This window comes from Theropithecus gelada, chromosome 14 (genome assembly GCF_003255815.1).
Source record: "Theropithecus gelada isolate Dixy chromosome 14, Tgel_1.0, whole genome shotgun sequence".
NCBI classification, from domain to species: Eukaryota; Metazoa; Chordata; class Mammalia; order Primates; family Cercopithecidae; genus Theropithecus; species Theropithecus gelada.
The window spans coordinates 38,772,121-38,794,116 of NC_037682.1; the positions used below are offsets into that span (position 1 = coordinate 38,772,121).

General features: G+C 40.3%; 1 protein-coding gene across 3 annotated transcripts in view; it reads right to left on the reverse strand.

Annotated features, from left to right (window-relative positions):
- Positions 1–21,996, reverse strand: part of ANO3 (anoctamin 3) — a 356,947-nt gene that overhangs the window by 50,915 nt on the left and 284,036 nt on the right. For all 3 annotated transcript variants that reach the window (XM_025356153.1, XM_025356152.1, XM_025356154.1), the window contains 3 exons: positions 14,158–14,240; positions 13,604–13,744; positions 12,910–13,074 (listed from right to left, as the gene is read on the reverse strand). In XM_025356153.1, the coding sequence (XP_025211938.1) occupies positions 12,910–13,074; positions 13,604–13,744; positions 14,158–14,240 (389 nt within the window). The remainder of the gene's footprint in view (positions 1–12,909; positions 13,075–13,603; positions 13,745–14,157; positions 14,241–21,996) is intronic.

Genomic DNA, 21,996 nt, shown 5'->3' on the forward strand with positions numbered 1-21,996 from the left:
TCATAAATCAAACTCAGAATAATCTATTGAAATAATGGTGCTATGTAAACTTTCAATCATCTAGTATGAAAGGTTTAAATTCAAATAAAAAACTACAACAGCCAGAATTAGTGGCTTAGGAACACCTAATAGATAAAGAAGTAAAAATTAAACAGGCCGGGCGCAGTGGCTCACGCCTGTAATCCCAGCACTTTGGGAGGCTGAGGCGGGTGGATCACGAGGTCAGGAGATCGAGACCATCCGGGCGAACACGGTGAAACCCCGTCTCTACTAAAAATACAAAAAAATTAGCCGGGCGTGGTGGCGGGCGCCTGTAGTCCCAGCTTCTAGGGAGCCTGAGGCTGGAGAATGGTGTGAACCCGGGAGGCGGCGGAGCTTGCAATGAGTGGAGATCGCGCCACTGCGCTCCAACCTGGGCAACAGAGTGAGACTTCGTCTCAAAAAAAAAAAAAAAAAAAAAATTAAACAACAGGAATAGAAATTGCAGGGGAGGGAAAAAGTCTAGGGTATTTTTTATGTGACCAAAGTTATGTTACTATCAGCTTAAAATAATATATCTACAAGATTATTTAGGTTAGCCCCATGGTAGCCTGAAAGAAAGAAATTACAGCAGTTACACAAATAAAAAGAGGAATAAAACGAAGCATAGCACCACAGAAAAACATCAAATCACAGAGGTAAACAAACAGACACAAAGAAAGAAACAGATGATCTATAAACAACCAAGAAATCATTAACTAAATGACAGGAGTAAGTCCTTATCTATCAATGATAACTGTGAGTACAAATGGAACAAATTCTTCAATTAAAAGATACTGAGTAGCCAAATGGATTAAAAAATATATCCAACTGTATGCTGTCTATAAAAGATTCACCTCACCATTAAGACAAAGGTAGGCTGAAAGTGAAGGCATGGAAAAGGATATTCCATGCAAATGCAAACCAAAAGTCAGCAGGAATAGCCATACTTATATCAGATGAAATAGACTGTAAGTCAAAAACTGTTAAAAGACAAAAAAAAAAAAATTATTATATAATGATAAAAGAATCCATTCAACAAGAGGGTATAACAATTGGAAATATATATGCACCTAACACCAGAGCACACAAATATGTACAGCAAATAATATCAGATATAAAGGAAGAGAAAGACAGACTATAATACAATTGTGGGAAACTTCAACACTCAACAATGGATAGATAATCTAGATAGAAAACCAACAAAAAAAATTAGACTTAAACTACACCATAGACCAAATAGACATAACAGATATTTACAGAACATTCCATCCAACAGCTGCAGAGTAAACATTCTTCTCAATGAACTGCATATGGAACATTCTCCAGGGCAGATCACATGTTAGGCCACAAAACTAGTCTTAACAAATTTAGGAAGACAGAGACCATATCAAATATCCTTTTAGACCACAATATTATAAAACTAGAAATAATCAAGAAAAACTTAAGAAATCTTACAAACATGAAAATTGAACAGCGTACTTCTAAATAACCAATAATTCAATGAATAAATTAAAAGAAAAATTGAAAAATTACTTGAGACAAATGAGATTGGAAACACATCATACCAAAATCTATGAGACACAGCAAAAGAAGTTCTAAGAGAGAAGTTTATAGAAATAAATGCCTAAATAAAAAACAAAGATTCCCAATAACCTGACCATGCAGCTCAAAAAAGTAGAACAAAAAGACAAACGAAACCGCAAATTGTAAATAATAAAGCTTAGAGTGGAAATAAATACAATAGTGACTTTTACAGTTTTCAAAAATAATCAACAAAATTAAGTTTTTTTTTGAAAAGATTAACAAATATGAGAAACTTTAGCTAGACTCACCACAGAAAAAAGAGAAAAGACGTAAATAAATAAAATCAGAGATGAAAAAGGAGACATTACAGGTGACATCACAGAAATACAAAGCATCATGAGACTATTATGAACAATTATACACCAAAAACTTTGTGTACATAGATGAACTGCATAGATTCCTTGACAAATACAAGTTACCCAGATTAAATTAGGAAGAAATAGAAAATCTGGACATGCCAATAATGAGTGAGGAAACTGAATCAGTAATAGTCATCTATTGAAAAAAGGCCCAGGACCTAAAATTGAATACCTATATGCAAAAACAAAAAACAAAAAACAACACTATCTTTCACTACATACAAAAATCAACTCAATTGCAATTAAAGACTCAAGAGTAAAACCTAAAACTATTAATCTACTAGAAGAAAATGTAGGGGAAATGCTGTATGACATTGGGCTGGGCAATGATGTTTTTTTAAGAAGACTCCAAAAGCACAGGAAACAAAACGAAAAATAGACAAATGGGACCACATCAAATTAAAAAGCTTCTACACAGCAAAGGAAACAATACAATGAACAGTCAACCTACAGAACGGGAGAAAATATTTGCAACTATACATCTGACAAGGGGTTTATATGCAGAATATATAGGTACTTAAATAACAGCAAAAACACAAATAACTTGATTAGAAAATTGGAAATATACTTTAATAGGCAGTTCTCAAAAAAACGACATTGAAAGGGTCAACAGGTATGTAAAAAAAAAAAAAAAATGCTCAACATCCTTAGTCATCACAGAAATGAAAATCAAAACCACAGTAAGATGATACCTCACTCCAGTTAGAATGGCTAGAATCAAAAACACAAATTAGGTCGGGCGTGGTGGCTCACGCCTGTAATCCCAGCACTTTGGGAGGCCGAGGCAGGCGAATCACCTGAGGTCAGGAGTTCAAGACCAGCCTGACCAACACGGAGAAACCCCATCTCTACTAAAAATACAAAATTAGCTGGGTGCGGTGGCACATGTCTGTAATTCCAGCTACTCCGGAGGCTGAGGCAGGAGAATTGCTTGAACCCAGGAGGTGGAGTTTGCAGTGAGCCAAGATCGCCTCACTGTACTCCAGCCTGGGCAACAAGAGCAAAACTCCATCTCAAATAAATAAATACAAAGTAAACCAGCATTGGCTAGGATACAAAGAAAAGGGAACACTTACACACTGTTGGTGGAATTGTAAATTAGTACAGCCACTGTGGAAAACTCTATGAAGTTTCCTCAGAAAAATAAAAAAAAAGAACTACTATATGATCCATCAATCTCACTCCTGGGTATATAGCCAAAGAAATGAAATCAGTATGTTGAAGAGATAACTGAATTCCTACGTTTACCGCAGCACAATTTACAATAGTGAAGATGTGGTATTAACATATGTCCTTCAATGGATGAATAGATGAAGAAAATGTGGTAGGGGATGGGGCCAAATATGGCTGACTAGAAGCAGCGGGGATAGTAGGCTCCCCTCCAAAAGAACCCTAATAGCATGTGAATCCTGCACCTGCAACCAAGGTATCCACGTTCTCTCATCAGAATCGACTAGGCGGTTGCCGTGCCCCATGGAGTGGAAGGAACAGCACTGTGGTGCAGTGGCCCTCCTGAGAGACACGGGGTAGGGGAGCCCCCATGCCCCCAGCCAAGGGAGGCAGCGAGTCAGCGTGCTACCCAGCCTGGGAAAGTGTGCTTTTTCCATGGTACTGTTGCAACCCATGGATTTGAAGATTCCACTTGTGAAGCCATGCCACCCAGGACTAGGGTCCCAACCATGGAGCTGCACAGATTCTCAACAGCCTCTCAACTAGAATCTGCTTAAGCCCGCTGAGTTTCTTGGGGTAGAGGCCACCAGCACCACAGCTGCAGCTGCCTGCTGTCTAAGTCCTTTGAGCTCTTTGAAGGAGGGATGGCAGCCAGCACTGGGACTAATAGCCGCCTAACACACTAAGCTCCCTGGGCAGGGGAAGATGGCAGGCATCTCTATAGCTCCAGGCTGTGCTTTTCCTGTGCTGGAGCCAGGGAGGCTGGACGGTTTGTTCACAAGAGGTGTCCCCCACAGCCCAACACACAGTCTAATGTGGCAGACTGCAGCCAGAGTACCTCTTCAGGCCTTCTCCTCACTGGGCGGGGCCTCTCTGCAGGAACTCCAATAACTCCAGCCAGGGGCTCAGGGACAGAACTGTGATCTCCCTGGGTCTGGGTCCCTAGGGGCAGGGTTAGCTGCAGTTTCTATAAACCAGCAGACTTAGCCTTTCCTCCTCTTAATTCTGAGAAATCCAGGCAGCTCAGAAGACTGGGTTCCCCCCAAGCAAAGCACACCCCCTCCACTAAGAGACAGTAAAAGTGCTTCATTATATTGCCCCCGTACCCTGCGCCACCCTCCAACAGGGGGTGTCAGACACCCTATGCAGGAGAAATCCTACTGGCATCAGCTTGGTGCTCCTCAAGGTCAGAGATCTCAGAGGAATGAGCAGGCACCCATCTTTTCTGTTCTCCAGCCTCCCTGAGTAACATCTACAGGCGTGGGGGTGAATAGGGCCTGAAGGGAACCCCCAGTCAACTGCAGCAGCCCTACAGAAGGGAGACCTGACCATTGAAAGAAAAACAAACAGAAAGCAAGAACAACAGCATCATCAGCAACAAAAATGTCCCTACAAAAACCCCATCTAAGGGTCAGCAGTCTCAAAGATCGAAACTAGACAAACTCATTAAAATGAGAAAGCATCAACAAAAAAATGCTGAAAACCCAAAAGGCCAGAGTGCCTCCAAATGACTGCAATGCTTCTCTGGCAAGGGCACAGAACTGGACAAAGGATAAGAAGAAATTGACAATAGTAGGCTTCAGACGATGAGTAATAACAAACTCCACTGAGCTAAAGGAACATGTTCTAACCCAATGCAAAGAAGCTAAGAACCTTGGTAAAAGGTTAGAGGAGGTGCTATGTAGAGTAACCAATCTAGAGAGGGATATAAATGACCTGATGGAGCTGAAACACACAACACAAGAACTTTGTAAAGCATACACAAGTATCAACAGCTGAATCGACCAAGTGATTCTATGCACCCAATAAAGGAGCACTCAGATTCATAAAGCAAGTTCTTAGAGACCTACAAAGAGACTTAAGACTCCCACACAATAATAGTGGGAGGCCTTAACGCCCCCACTGTCAATATTAGAAAGGATGTCACAGTTTGAAAACCACGTTGCTGAAATAAGGCATACAGACAGATTAGAGAAAAAAGAATGAAAAGGAATGAATAAAGCTTCTGAGAAATAGGGACTATGTAAAAAGACAGAACCCATAATTGATCAGAGTACATAACGAGATGAGGAGAATGGAAACAAGCTGGAAAACACACTTCTGGATACCATCCAGCAGCATTTCCCCAACTTAGCAAGACAGGCCAACATTCAAATTCAGGAAATATAAAGAACAGCAAGATACTCCACGAGAGGATTAACCCCAAGACACATAATTATCAGAGCCTCCAAGGCCGAAATGAAGGAAAAAAATATTTAGAGAAATCAGAAAGAAAGGCCAGGTCACCAACAAAGGGAAGTCCATCAGACTATCAGTGAACCTCTTAGCTGAAACCCTACAAGCCAGAAGAGAGTGGGGCCAATATTTGACATTCTTAAAGAATTTTCAAACCAATTTCATATCATATCATATTGAATTTCATATCCGGTCAAACTATACTTCATAAGCAAAGGAGAAATAAAATCCTTTCCAGACAAGCAAATGTTGAGGAATTTCATCACCACCAGACCTGTCTTGCAAGAGTCCTGAAGGAAGCACTAAATATGGAAAGGAAAAGCTGGTACTATCCACTGCAAAAATACACCAAAATATAAAGATCAATGACACTATGAAGAAACTGCATCAACTAGTGTGCAAAATAACCAAATAGCATCATGATGACAGGATCAAACTCACACATAACAATATTAACCTTAAATGTAAATAGACTAAATGCCCCAATTAAAAGACACAAACTGGCAAATTTGATAAAGACTCAAGATCCATTGGAGTCCTAAATTCAGGAGACCTATCTCATGTGCAAAGACACACATAGGCTGAAAATAAAGGGATGAAGGAAAATATACCAAATAGAAAGCCAAAAAAAAAAAAAAAAAAAAAGCAGGGATTGCAATCCTAGTCTCTGATAAAACAGACTTTAAACCAACAAAGAAGAGTGGGAGACCTTAACACCCCACTGTCAATATTAGACAGATCAACGAGACAGAAAATTAACAAGGATATTCAGGACTTGAACTCAGCTCTAGACCATGCAGACCTAATAGACATCGACAGAACTCTCCACCCCAGATCAACAGAATATACATTCTTCTTAGCACCACATCACACTTATCCTAAAATTGACCACATAATTGGAAGTAAAACACTCCTTAGCAAATGCAAAAGAACAGAAATAATAACAAACAGTCTCTCAGACCACAGTGCAAACAAATTAGAGCTCAGGATTAGCAAACAACTACATAGAAAGTGAACAGTCTGCTCCTGAATGACTATTGGGTAAATAACAAAATTAAGGCAGAAATAAATAAGTTCTTTGAAACCAATGAGAACAAAGACACAATGTACAAGAATCTCTGGGACACAGCTAAAGCAGTGTTTAGAGGGAAATTTATAGCACTAAATGCCCACAAGAGAAAGTGAGAAAGATCTAAAATCAACACCCTATCAATCACAATTTAAAGAACTAGAGAAGCAAGAGCAAACAAATTCAAAAGTAGCAGACGACAAGAAATAACTAAGATCAGAGCAGAACAGAAGGAGATAGTGACATGAAAATCCCTTAAAAAAATCAATGAATCCAAGAGCTGGTTTTTTGAAAACATTAACAAAATAGACCACTAGCCAGACTAATAAAGAAGAAAAGAGAGAATAATCAAATAGACACAATAAAAAATGATAAAGGGAGATCACCACTGATCCCACAGAAATACAAGCTACCATCAGAGAATACTATAAACACCTCTGCACTAATAAACTAGAAAATCTAGAAGAAATTGATAAATTCCTGGACACATACACCCTCCCAAGACTAAACCTGGAAGAAGTCAAATCCCCGAATAGACCAATAATATGTTCTGAAATTGAGGCAGTAATTAATAGCCTACCAACCAAAAAAACCCCAGGACCAGACGAATTCACAGCCGAATTCTACCAGAGGTATAAAGAGGAGCTGGTACCATTACTTCTGAAACTATTCCAAGCAATAGAAAAAGAGGGACTCCTCACTAACTCATTTTATGAGGCCAGAATCATCCTGATACCAAAACCTGGCAGAGAAACAACAAAAAAAGAAAATTTCAGGCCAATATCCCTGACAAACATTGATGCAAAAATCCTCAATACAATACTGGCAAACCGAATCCAGAAGCACATCAAAAAACTTATCCACCACCATCAAGTTGGCTTCATCCCTGGGATACAAGGCTGGTTCAACATATGCAAATCAATAAACATAATCCATCATATAAACAGAACCAATGACAAAAATTTGTCTTGGTTATCTCAATGCATGCAGATTATCTCAATAGATTATCTCAATAGATGCAGAAAAGGCCTTCAATAAAATTCAATATCCCTTCAGGTTAAAAACTCTCAATAAAATGGGTATTGACGGAACATATCTCAAAATAATAAGAGCTATTTATGAAAAACCCACAGCCAATATCATATTGAATTGGCAAAAGCTGGAAGCATTCCCTTTAAAAATCAATACAAGACAGGATGCCCTGTCTCACCACTCCTATTCAACATAGTATTGCAAGTTCTGGCCAGGGCGATCAGGCAAAACAATGAAACAAAGGATATTCTAAGAGGAAGAGAGGAAGTCAAATTGTCTGTGTTGCAGATAAGATGATCGGATATTTAGAAAACCCCATTGTCTCAACCCCAAAACTCCTTGAGCTGATAAGTAACTTCAGCAAAGTCTTAGGGTACAAAATCAATATGCAAAAATCACAAGCACTCCTATACAACATCAATAGACAAGCAGAGAGCCAAATCATAAATGAACTCCCATTCACAATTGCTACAAAGAGAAAAAAATTCCTAGGAATACAGATAACAAGGGATCTGAAGGACCTCTTCAAGGAGAATTACAAACCACTGCTCAAAGAAATATGAGATGACATAAATAAATGGAAAAACCTTCTATTGTCATGGAAAGGAAGAATCAATATCATGAAAATGACCATACTGCCCCAAGTAATTTACAGATTCAATGCTATTCCCATCAAACTACCATTGACATTCTTCACAGAATTAGAAAAACTACTTTAAGTTTCATATGAAACCAAAGAAGAGCCCGTATAGCCAAGACAATCCTAAGCAAAAAGAACAAAGCTGGAGGCATTACACTACCTGAATTCAAACTATGCTACAAGGCTACAGTAACCAAAACAGCATGGTACTAGTATCAAAACAGACATACGTACCAACGAAACAGTACAGAGACCTCAGAAATAACACCACGTATCTACAACCATCTGAATCTTCAACTAAACTGACAAAAACAAGCAATGGGCAGAGGATTTCTTAAAATCAATAAATGAGATGATATCATAGAGGAAGTTTTATCAGAGACTGGGTTGGGGAGGAGAAGATGGGGAGAGGTTGATCAATGGGTACAAAATTATAATTAGATAGAATAAATAAGTTATAGTGTTCTATTACACAGTAGGGTGACATTGTTTAACACTTAGGTATTTTACATTACAAAATAGGTAGAAAAGAGGCTTAGATGACTATCGCAAAGAAATGATAATTGCCATGAGGTGATGGTCATACTAAATACCCTGAGTTGATCATCATACAACATACATACGTTCAAAACATCCAATTATACTCCTAAACATGTACGATTATAATATGTGAATTAAAATAAACATACTAGCTAAACAAATACAAATCCCTATGAACAAAAATTTACACTAAATCAAAAGGGTGTGCCACATTTTTTCTCACTACTGAGGGACCAATATTGTTAATATTTGATTGTAATTTCTTAAAGTTTCAAAATTCAGACGACTGTATGTGTATTCTAGAAAAAATGGAATCAAGTAAACTTTTATATCCTTATATAACTGTATTTCATGTTCTTAAATAATATTCACATAGCATTTTAATAGTTTATATGATACTACCTTATACAGAATTTGAATAACTTTCTTTTATTTTTGGTTATTTAAGGGGGTCTCTTTTCTAATATCTACTACTCTAAATAATACTATAACTGATAATCCTTCTATATGAATCTTGGATTATTGATAATTCCTTTAAAATCGAATATTGGAAATTAATTTTAAAAAAGGTTTGTCCTTTACTAGATTTGAATAGAATATAACCTTATTGTAGCAAATCTAGAAAATTCAAATATGTGATAAATATTAGACAATATGTAAAGAAAATAAAAATTACTTACATTCTTCCTTTCAAGAGGTAACTCTAGAAAATATTTTGATCTATACTTACCATTATTATGTATATAGCTGTAAATGCTCTTTAGTTTGAGTTTTGATACTACCATTGCCAGATATATTTTAAAAATCAGGTTGATGTTTACCCAGGAAGCATTATTTCTTTATCTAAATGCTGGATTAATTTGCACAACAGGTAATTATCTTTTTATTTAATTTTTTAAAAATGTAATATGGTGCCTATGATAAGACTGCTTTACTAGTTTGTGATATTGTTTTACAATTTCTTTCATGATTGACAATCTACTTAGAATATCTACTTTTACTTTAAGCAGTTGTGACTATTTATCTTTTCCCCAGAAAGGCTTACATTTTCTTGAGAGTTTTCAAACTTACCAGCACGAAAATTACATGGGTTGGGGGAAGGGTGGATGGGGAGACGTCGATCAATGGGTACAAAATTATAATTAGACAGAATAAATAAATTCTAGTGTTCTATTACACAGTAATATCTTTTTTTTTTTTTTTTTTTTTGAGGCTTGGTCTCATGTTATCATTCAGGCTGGAGTGCAGTGGGGTGATCACAGCTTATTGTAGCCTTGACGTCTGCTCTCAATTGATCCTCCCACCTTGGCCTCCTGAGTAGTTGGGACTACAGGTGTGCACCACCACACCTGGCTTTAAAAAATCTTTTGTAGCAATGAGATCTCACTGTTGCCCAGGCTGGTCTCAAACTGCTGGGCTCAAGTAATCCTCCTGCCTTGACCTCCCAAAGTGTTGGGATTACAGGCATAAGCCACCATGCCTGGCCCCTCTTCTAATATTTTAATCTCCTTTACATCTATAAATGTATCTGGTAAGATGATTTGTGGCTATTTACCTATCAAATACCATCAAGTATGGCTTCTCACTGCCCACAGTGGCCAAAAAAATAACATCATATCCAAACTCTTTACATACCAGTCACATCTCCAAAGCTAGGCACTGATTTACTTTTCCAATCTTATTTTTCTTTATTCTAATATGCTTCACAGACACTTCTCATTATTTCCTTAAGGGCAAAGAACATGCATTTCTGTGCTTCTGTCCATTTGTGGGCTGAATTTCTTCAAACAACAATCTCCTTTCTGCTCTTTCTTGGCTGATCAGAATAAGCACCCTCTCTGTTTCTGTTCAAGTCTTCTGATCCACTATCATAAAACTTTTCATGAGCAATAGATGACTTTTTTCTCACCTTACTCAGGGCCCCTTGTGCTTCAACAATTGTGCATTCTTCATTGAATTCTTCAATTCTCTTTCCCCACTAGACTATAAGATCCTGGATTGCAGAACTATGACCAGTTACTATTATTAATTTTTTTGTCAACCAACCTACTTACAATAAGAAATGAGTCAATTTAAGATCAAATTGGGCGACTGCTTGTGTGACCTAGAAATAAACACAACTACTTAGTTATCTTTTCCCAGATAATAGGGCCAGTTGCAATAACCTCTGTCTACTGAAAAGCTGTCACAGTTCGTAGTGATTTTGTTACAAACAAGATGTTTTACTATATACCAGAAAAGTATCAGCAAAAATGTAAAAATCTATAGTGTCTGTGCTGAAAATGACTCTTCCATCAATGTGGTGCTTGTGCAGTGCACAACCTATACTATCTTATATATACTACCATATAGGTTTCCCACTTCTATGCATTTTTTTCAATGTTTATTGTAAATTTTAAATTATGAGTCAAGAGCATAAATTATTTTATGGCTCGTTTAGACATAACGTAAACAATATTCTCTTTCTACAAATTAAACTGGACCTGAGCAAAGCAAACTCCAGTAGAAGATGTTAACTACTGTCTTCATAATAATGTGTACTCATTTTATAACCGTGACTGTTCACTTTTCTCTTAAGATCTTCTCTGATTATTGTTTTAAAGTTGAATAGCAAATGGTCTCAACTCCCTCCAGGCTAAACAAGTAATGTCAGTATCAATCATATGTGGAACCAAATGCATATTATCTATCTATATTACCAACCTTATTACTTATGTATTGCTCAGCTACATCAAAGAAATTATCTCATGATGTAAATATACTAACATTAACACTTAGTATATGCAAGTTATTTTAGCTCTTTGAATCTCAGTTTCATTATTTACATAATGCAGGATACTGGAGCTGTTGGAAGAATTAAATATATTATCCTTAATGTGTCAATAGGTGCCTTCTATTTTCAGAGGAAATTGGTTCCCATTGATAGACCTTGTTGAAGACATAGGCCTATGCATACTGTTGTGCCATCAACTATGGACATTTTGTCCATAAGTTATTACGTGCACGTGATGTTGAAAAAAAAGGTGCTTTCTTTGAGTAGCTAGCACATAAAAATACTGGATGACTTAAGTTAGATAAGCAGTTGAAACATGAGGAACATGGTCATATAGAGAGTCAAAGAAGATAATAAAGGCATCGCAATGCCACAGCATGCCAAACTATGACAAAATGATATAGTTAGGCAAAACCAGTTATCTTTCTTATAGAACAGAGCAGGTATGCAAAGAGAAGCACTGGGAAAAGGAGAGAAAGGTAAGAAGGTAGAAAGGGAGGGAGGGAAGGAGGGAGAGGGAGTGAGAGGAAGGGAGGGAGAGCAAGGAAGGGAGGGAGAGGATGTGAGAGAGGGAGAGATTACGGGAGAGAGACAGAAGAGGAGAAGGAAGGAGAGGAGAGGAGGGAAGGGGAGGGGGAAAGGGGAAGAGAGGGGAGGGGAGGAGAGGAAAGGTGGGCAGAGGAGAGGAGACGAGGGGAGAGGAGAGGAGAGGAGGGGGAGGTGAGGAGAGGAGAGGTGGGGAGAGAGGAGAGGAGAGGAGAGGGGGAGAGGAGAGGAGGAGAGGAGAGGACAGAGAACAGAAGAGGAGGGGGAGAACAGGAGAGAGAAGAGAGAAACGCTAGATTCAGAGAAAGAAAAATGGAGTAACTGCCTTATTGTTTTTCATTTCTCGTGAAGACTAGTGGATAACAATACTTCGCTTTCAAAAAGATTTTCCCATATCTTTCCAACAAGTTTTCTTATAAAATGGAGTTTATTAGGATGATTTTAAAGCCCAAACAATTCTTTATTTGTTTGAAAAGTGCATAGCACCATCTCTAGTACACACTAAATACTAAAAGAATGGAAGCTATCCTGTAGTCTCAGCTACTTGGGAGGCTGAGGCGGGAGAATGGCGTGAACCCGGGAGGCGGAGCTTGCAGTGAGCCGAGATCACGCCACTGCACTCCAGCCTGGGAGCACAGCAAGACTCCGTCTCAAAAAAAAAAAAAAAAAAAAAAAAAAGAATGGAAGCTATCACTAATTAGATTATAAACTCAAAATGCAGGGAAGATAATACAATTGGAATTTATTTTAATTTCAAAAATCTATCATCTAAACCAGAAAGATGAAATCTTTTCTGTTAAACTGAGTTGTCATTGACAGAAATGTGGCTTGGTCTTATTTTGGCTTCCATGTAAATACATTTCAACTATAAAGGAAACATAGACCTCTCCCCTTTCCACCCCTTTTTTATCTACTGAAGAATAACCTTATAGACACTTACAAGATTCAGCAACATAATGATTATGAAATTGATACAGACAGCAGCAGCAGATGTTGCAAACTGCCAGTATTGTTTGATGAAATTCCACTTGAATGATGCAAACTGTTCCATGACAACCAGGCGGTACACCACGACTCCAAACACTGCAGTGATCACCAAGGATATCTACAATATTAGAGACCAGAAAAAACATCCATATTTTACATCACTAACAAGTCAAAAGCAAAACCATAGATCAAATCTACTGTCCCCAAGAATTGAAGGTATTTACCTTTCCAAGAAAGGATATCTAGATTTAATTTTCTCCTTTAAGGAAGTTATATTCTAATCAAAATAAATAGGACAAAATTTGTTATCACACTAACATGCAAATTCTGCCCAATGTCCTCTTAAATGGAATGCTCGTTAGATACAAGATATCTAATCCATCAGGTCAACTCATATAATTTCCATTTTATCTTAGACGATCTCTGTTTCTCCCAAAAAGTATTTTCTTTAAAAAGGTGCACAAACTGCCTTTGTAAAATCCCCATAACCTGTTGTGACTTCTGTTTGTTTAATTGTATGTATTACCAAGGTGTTGGAAAGAATAAGGTTTCTGACGTTCTCAATGTCACAAAATGAGTTGGTATCATTGAACTTACTTCTAAATTTGGAATCCCAAAACATTTTGATATTGATGGCTATACTTTACCATGAAGAATATTCCTGAGACAGAAACAAGAAGACGAGTGACTTTGTCTGAGGAAGGCTGATGTGGTTCAGGTTTTCCCGTGATGGGATTTACGATCTCCATCTTGTAATACTTGGCTTCAAACTGGGGACGAAGTGTTTCCTATGAGAGAAATTAAAGTTATCTAAATATCAAAGCCATAAACTAAAAAAAATACTCCCAAGAGTTGATACAATACTCCTAAATTTGGCCTACTTTTGTATTAAGTCTTCACAATAAAGCAGCCTTTTTAAAACAACATCAAATTGCCTTCCAAATAAATCCTGAGCAGTATTGTAATCAGTATAATTTTCCACTAATGTAATTTAAAGAAACATCACAGAAGTGGTCTGAAAAATACATACTTCATTGATCTCTATTATCTTCATAAAATAATAAATTTTGTTAGTAGGAAAAATCAAGGGAAAAATCTAATGATGGTTAACTGTTTCCAGCCTGAATGCTAGGGCAGCAGATAATTTTCCATATCCTGTAATAGCCCAGTTTCCCTATTTCCTTGTATGCTAACATCTTACCTCCTCTTCTTCCCATTCGATAAGGTCCCAAGTATAGGTCAGTATACTCCTTCTCCTTTTCCAAAACTCCAGGAAGACTGTGGCTATAAAATATAAAAATGATAATTCTTTACACAAATCACATCATATTGCTTTTCTTCTTTATACTGATATATCTTATAATTAAAATTAAATTATTATTAAAGTAATTAATAAAATTTTTATTTTTCCCTTTTCCTCTTCTTCCTGTGTTTATACATCATTAATTAGTGTATCTATTAACATACACTGCTAAAGGGGTGTGATTTCTTTTACTGAAACCAAGAAGCAGGGACTTTTTGTCAGCACAGCTCATCAAAATGATGCAATCAATATTACTGAGCTAAATATTGACCCTTTTGACCTGCATATGCTTATTCAAAATCTAAAGACTCAAATAAAGCCTTCTCCAAGAATCACAATAAAGACCATGTGATACTTGTCCAGAACTTACAGAGAGTTGGTGTAGGAGAGAGAATAAAAGAACAAACTCTCGTAGTGAAGGAGAAAAGAAAGACAAGAGAAGAAACTCTCGAATTCATATTCTGGGTGGACTCTACATGGATGGAAAGGGACTCAGTGGAAAAAGTAAAGAAATTCCTGAACTGACAGCTTTTCTGTGTAAACGGCGAGGAGAACGATTGCTGTTTAATTTTTTTTCTAGATGGGCTCTATCTTACACCATTCAAGACTTTGTGGACACAACTAACAACTCACATATACGTTTTAGAAATGTGTGGTACTGGGGCAACCCTCTTTAGGTCCCCTCCCATTGTATGGGAGCTTTGTTTTCACTCTATTAACTCTTGCAACTGCACACTCTTCTGGTCCATGTTTGTTATGGCTCAAGCTGAGCTTTTCTTCACTGTCGACCACTGCTGTTTGCCATTGTCGCAGACCCGTCACTGACTTCCATCCCTCCTGATCCAGCAAGGCATCCATTGCCGCTCCCGATCAGGCTAAAGGCTCGCCATTGTTCCTGCATGGGTAAGTGCCCAGGTTCATCCTAATTGAGCTGAACACTAGTCACTGGGTTCCACAGTTCTCTTCCATGACCCACGGCTTCTAATAAACCGATAACACTCACCGCATGGCCCAAGGTTCCATTCTTTGGAATCTGTGAGGCCAAGGACCCCAGGTCAGAGAACAAAAGGCTTGTCGCCATCTTGGGAGCAGCCCACTCCATCTTGGGAGTGGCCCACCACCATCTTGGGAGCTCTAAGAACAAAGACCTGCTGGTAACATTTGGTGGCCCACGTGAGGCTTCTCCAAAGTGATGAGTAATATTGAACCACTTTCTTTTGCTATTCTGTCCTATCTTTCCTTAGAATTAGAGGAAAATAACTGGGCACCTGTCAGCCAGTTAAAAACGATTAGTGTGGCCGCTGGACTAAAGACTCAGGTGTGAGGCTTCCTGGGAAAAAGCTTTCTAACAACCCCCAACCCTTCTGGTTTGGGAGTGTTGTTCTGCCTGGAACCAGCTTCTGCTTTCACAATTTTCCTGGGGAAGCTGAGGGTCGACTAGAGGCAGAAAGTTGTCATCCCGAACTCCTAGCGTTGGCCAGTTGAGATCATGGCACAGCCAGAAGTCTCTACTCAACAGTCACCCATGCGTGCACCCCTTCGTCTCCTTCTGACCCATACCTCCTGGGTCCTAACCACGACTTTCTTGAAAGTGTAGACCCAAAATTCTCCTTACTTCTGAATCTACTTCCTCTGTTCCCTGCCTCCTAGGTACTAATGCTTCAGACTTTCACTTCCACTCCCAAGTATTAGATCAGGTTGTATCTCCAAAGGGACCTAAGGAAGCTCTACACTGTGTCCTTAAGCAACTAGGCTATGAACCCAGGGAGTCTTGTCCCTGGTGACTCTCTCAATTTAGGCATACAGCTCTCGACATGGGCAGTTATGTGGGAACCGTTCCCCACCACCCTTGCCAGGGCCTTAGAACTGATAACCCAGTATTTTAACAACTGGAACTGGGTCTACAACAACGTAATAGATCAGCATGAAAACGAATTGAGTAAGTTATTCCTATCTAATTAATATTCCTATAGCGGCAAATGGGGCAACAAGCGAACGTCCTTCCACTATGTTTCCAAAATTCTTCTACAGAGGCAGAAAGGAGAAAGAGAGAGGCAGAGAGAGAGAGAGAGAGGAAGAGACAGAGACAAAAGGTGAGTCAGAGAGAGAGAGAGACAGAAAGTCAAAGGAGAAAGAAAGAGAGAAAGAGAAAGATAGAAATGGTAAAGGAAAAACAGTGTACCCTATTCCTTTAAAAGCCAGGATAAATTTAAAACCTATAATAGATAATTGAAGGTCTTCTCTGTGACACTATAACATGCCAATAGTACCTTGTTGTCAGTGTAAACAAGGGCGTAGCCCAAAACACTGAGACCACTGACAACCCACAGCCTTCCTATCAAAAATCCTTAACCCAGTAACCTGCGAATGGCCCAAATGCATTCAATTGGTAGCAGCAACTGCTTTGCTAACAGAAGAAAGTAGAAAAAGAATCTTCAGAGGAAAACTCATTGTGAGCACACCTCACCATTGTGAGGATAGTTCAGAGCTATCCTAAGTCAAAAAAAGCAAACAGGTAGCTTACTAACTCAAAAACCTTAAAGTATGGGGCTATTCTGTTAGAAAAAGGTGATTTAACACTAACCACTGAAAATTCCCATAACCCAGCAAATTTCCTAACGGGTGATTTAAATATTAATTACCATACAAAGGTCCAACCAGACCTAGGAGGAACGCCCTTCAGGAAAGGACTATAGATGGTTCCTCCCGGGTGACTGAGGAAAAAAAACCACAATGGGTATTCAGTATTGACAGGGGGACTCTTGTGGAAGCAGAGTTAGGAGAATTGCCTAATAATTGTTCTGCTCAAACGTGTGAGTTGTTTGCACTCAGTCAAGCCTTAAAGTACTTACAGAATAAAAAAAAACTCTATCTCAATACTGAGTCAAAAGGTTACCAACACCCTCTCTGAAACGAATTTGCATAAGAACTGTTGTTTATGCGAATGAATCTTGATGGGGCAGCTGGGTTGTTATGAAATACTCAGGAATCCAGCCCTGGTCTAGGACTCACCCTTGAGCCAAAGGCAATGTTGGGCACGCTGGTAAAGGACCATTAGAATACAGCAGCCTAGACCCCTTTCTTTGTGGTCAAGAGAGGCGGGAAAAGGGGTGCAGGACTGCTACATCGGTGAGCGTAGCTAATTCGATAAGCAGAGGTCCATGGGTGGTTACACACTCTGGAAAGGAATAAGCATTAGGACCATAGAGGACGCTCTAGGACTAATGCTCATTGGAAAATGACTAGGGGTGCTGGCATCCCTGTGTTCTTTTTTCAGAAGTGAAACATTCCCCCCAAGGCAAAAATGCCCCTAAGATGTATTCTGGAGAATTGGGACCAATTTGACCCTCAAGACACTAAGAAAGAAGTGACTTATATTCTTCTGCAGTACTGCCTGGCCACAATATACTCTTCAAGGGGGAGAAACCTGGTCCTGTGAGGGAAGTATACATTATAACACCATCTTACAGCTAGACCTCTTTTGTAGAAAGAAGGGCAAATGGAGTGAAGTGCCACATGTGCAAACTTTCTTTTCATTAAGAGACAACTCGCAATTATGTAAAAAGTGTAATTTATGCCCTACAGGAAGCCTTCAGAGTATACCTCCCTATCCCGGTGTTCCCCCAGCTCCTTCCCCAATTAGTAAGGACCCCCCTTCAACCCAAACGGTCCAAAAAGAGATAAACAAAGGGGTAAACAATGAACCCAAGAGTGCCAATATTCCCCGAGTATGCCCCCTCCAAGCGGTGGCAGGAGGAGAATTCGGCCCAGCCAGAGTGCATGTACCTTTTTCCCTCTCAGATTTGACGTAAATTAAAATAAACCTTGGTAAATTCTCAGATAACCCTGATGGCTATATTGATATTTTACAAGGGTTAGGGCAATCCTTTGATCTGACATGGAGAGATATAACGTTACTGCTAAATCAGACACTAACCCCAAATGAGAGAAGTGCCGCCATAACTGCAGCCCAAGAGTGTGGCCATCTCTGGTATCTCAGTCAGGTCAATGATAGGATGACAACAGAGGAAAGAGAACGATTCCCCACAGGCCAGCAGGCAGTTCCCAGTGTAGACCCTCCTCAGTGGGACGCAAAATGAGAACATGGAGATTGGTGCCGCAGACATTTGCTAACTTGCGTGCTGGAAGGACTGAGGAAAACTAGGAAGAAACCTATGAATTATTCAATGATGTCCACTATGACACAGGGAAAGGAAGAAAATCCTACTGCCTTTCTGGGGAGACTAAGGGAGGCATTGAGGAAGCACACCTCTCTGTCACCTGACTCTATTGACAGCCAACTAATCTTAAAGGATAAGTTTATCACTCAGTCAGCTGCAGACATTAGAAAAAAACTTCAAAAGTCCCCCTTAGGCTGAAGCAAAACTTAGAAACCCTATTGAATTTGGCAACTTCGGTTTTTTATAATAGAGATCAGGAGGAGTGGCCGACGGGATAAACGGGATAAAAAGAACGCCACCGCTTTAGTTATGGCCCTCAGGCAAGCGGACTTTGGAGGCTCTGGAACAGGGAAAGGCTGGGCAAATCAAATGCCTAATAGGGCTTGCATCCAGTGCAGTCTACAAGGACACTTTAAAGAAGATTGTCCAAATAGAAATAAGCCACATCCTCGTCCATACCCCTTATGCGAAGGGAATCACTGGAAGGCCCACTGCCCCGGGAACGAAGGTCCTCTGAGTCAGAAGCCACTAACCAGATGCAGGACTGAGGGTGCCCAGGGCAAGCGCCAGCCCATGCTGTCACCCTCACAGAGCCCCGGGTATGCTTGACCATTGAGGGCCAGGAGGTTAACTGTCTCCTGGACACTGGCGCAGCCTTCTCAGTTTTAATGACCTGTCCTGGACAACTGTCCTCCAGATCTGTCACTATACGAGGGTTCCTAGGACAGACAGTCACTAGATACTTCTCCCAGCCACTAAATTGTGACTGGGGAACTTTACTCTTTTCACCTGCCTTTCTAATGATGCCAGAAAGCCCCCTCTTTTTTTAGCGAGAGGCATTCTAGCAAAAGCAGGGGCCAATTATATACCTGAACATAGGAGAAGGAAAAAGGGTAAATATATATGCAGACTCTAAGTATGCTTACCTAGTCCTCCATGCCCATGCAGCAACAAGGAGAGAAAGGGAATTCCTAACTTCCAAGGGAACACCTAGCAAACATCAGGAAGCCATTAGGAGATTATTATTGGCTGTACAGAAACCTAAAGAGGTGGCAGTCTTAACATTGCTGGGGTCATCAGAAAGGAAAGGAAAGAGAAATAGAAGGGAACCGCCAAGCAGATACTGAAGACAAAAGAGCTGTAAGGCGGAACCCTCCGTTAGAAATGCTTACAGAAGGACCCCTAGTATGGGGTAATCTCCTCAGGAAACCAAGCCCAAGTACTCAGCAGAAGAAATAGAATGGGGAAACTCACGAGGACATAGTTTCCTCCCCTCAGGATGGCTAGCCACTGAAGAAGGAAAAATATTTTTGCCTGCAGCTAACCAGTGGAAATTACTTAAAAACCTTCACCAAACCTTTCACTTAGGCATTGATAGCACCCATCAGATGGCCAAAACATTATTTACTGGACCAGGCCTTTTCAAAACTATCAAGCAGACAGTCAGGGCCTGTGAAGTGTGCCAAAGAAATAATCCCCGGCCTTATCGCCAAGCTCCTTCAGGAGAACAAAGAACAGGCCATTACCCAGGAGAAGACTGGCAACTAGATTTTACCCACATGCCCAAATCTCAGGGATCTCAGTATCTACTATTCTGGGTAGATACTTTCACTGGTTGGGCGGAGGCCTTTCCTTGTAGGACAGAAAAGTCCCAGGAGGTAATAAAAGCACTAATTCATGAAATAATTCCCAGATTCGTACTTCCCTGAGGCTTTCAGAGTGACAATGGCCCCAATTTCAAGGCTGCAGTAACCCAGGAAGTATTCCAGGCGTTAGGCATACGATATCACTTACACTGAGCCTGGAGGCCACAATCCTCAGGAAAAGCCAAGAAAATGAATGAAACACTCAAATGACATCTAAAAAACTAACCCAAGAAGCCCACCTCACGTGGCCTGCTTTGTTGCCTACAGCCTTACTAAGAATCTGAAACTCCCCCAAAAGCAGGACTTAGCCCATACGAAATGCTGTATGGACGGCCCTTCCTAACCAATGACCTTGTGCTTGACCAAGAGATGGCCAACTTAGTTAGTTGCAGACATCATCACGTCCTTAGCCAAATATCAACAAGTTCTTAAAACATTAAGAACTTGTCCCCCAGAGGAGGGAAAGGAATTATTCCACCCTGGAGACATGGTATTAGTCAAGTCCCTTCTCTCCAATTCCCCATCCCTAGACACATCCTGGGAAGGACCCTACCCAGTCATTTTATCTACCCCAACCATGGTTAAAGTGGCTGGAGTGGAGTCTTGGATACGTCACACTTGAGTCAAACCCTGGATACTGCCAAAGAAGCCTAAAAATCCAAGAGATAACACTTGCTATTCCTGTGACCCTCTAGAGGATCTACGCCTGCTCTTCAAGTGACAACCATGAGGAAAGTAACGAGAATCATAGATCCACATGGCCCTCCCTTGTCATATTTTTCTTTTTACTGTTCTCTTAACCCCTTTCACTCTCACTGCACATCCTCCATGCCGCTGTACTACCAGTAGCTCCCCTTACCAAGAGCTTCTATGGAGAATGCGGCTTCCCAGAAATATTGATGCCCCATCGTAGAGGAGTTTTTCTAAAGGAAACCCCACTTTCACCACCCACAACCATACGCCCCTGCACTTCAGGCCATACATTTCAATCCCTGTATCTTTAACCTCCTTGTAAAATATGTCTCTTCCAGAATCGAAGCTGTAAAACTACAAATGGTTCTTCAAATGGAGCCCCAGATGCAGTCCATGACTAAGATCCACCGCAGACCCCTGGACCGGCCTGCTAGCCCATGCTCTGATGTTAATGACACCGAAGGCACCCCAGGGGTCTCAATTGCATGACCCCTACTATGCCCCAATTCAGCAGGAAACAGTTAAGAGCAGTCGTCAGCCAACCTCCCCAGCATCACTTGGGTTTTCCTGTTGAGTGAGGACTGAGAGACACGACTAGCTGGATTTCCTAGACGAACTAAGAATTCCTAAGCCTAGCTGGGGAGGGTGACCGCACCTACCTTTCAAAACCGGGCGTGTAGCTCAGCTCACAGCCAATCAGGTAGTAAAGGGGGTTCACTAAAATACAAATTAGGCTAAAAGCAGGAGGTAAAGAAATAGTCAAATCATGTATCACCTGAGAGCACAGGGGAGGGACAATGATTGGGATATAAATGCCAGGCATTGGAGATGGGAGTGGGCAACTCCCTTTGGGTCCCCTCCCATTGTATGGGAGCGCTGTTTTCACTCTACTAAATCTTGCAACTGCACACTCTTCTGGTCCGTGTTTGTTATGGCTCAAGCTGAACTTTCGCTTGCCATCCACTACTACCATTTGCCACCATCACAGACCCGCCGCTGACATCCAACCCTCCGGATCCAACAGGGTGTCCACTGTGCTCCTGATGCAGTGAGGTGCCCATTGCCACTCCCCATCAGGCTAAAGGCTCGCCACTGTTCCTGCACGGCTAAGTGCCGAGGTTCATCCTAATCAAGCTGAACACTAGTCTCTGGGTTCCACAGTTCTCTTCCATGACCCACGGCTTCTAATAGAGCTATAACACTAAGCGCATGGCCCA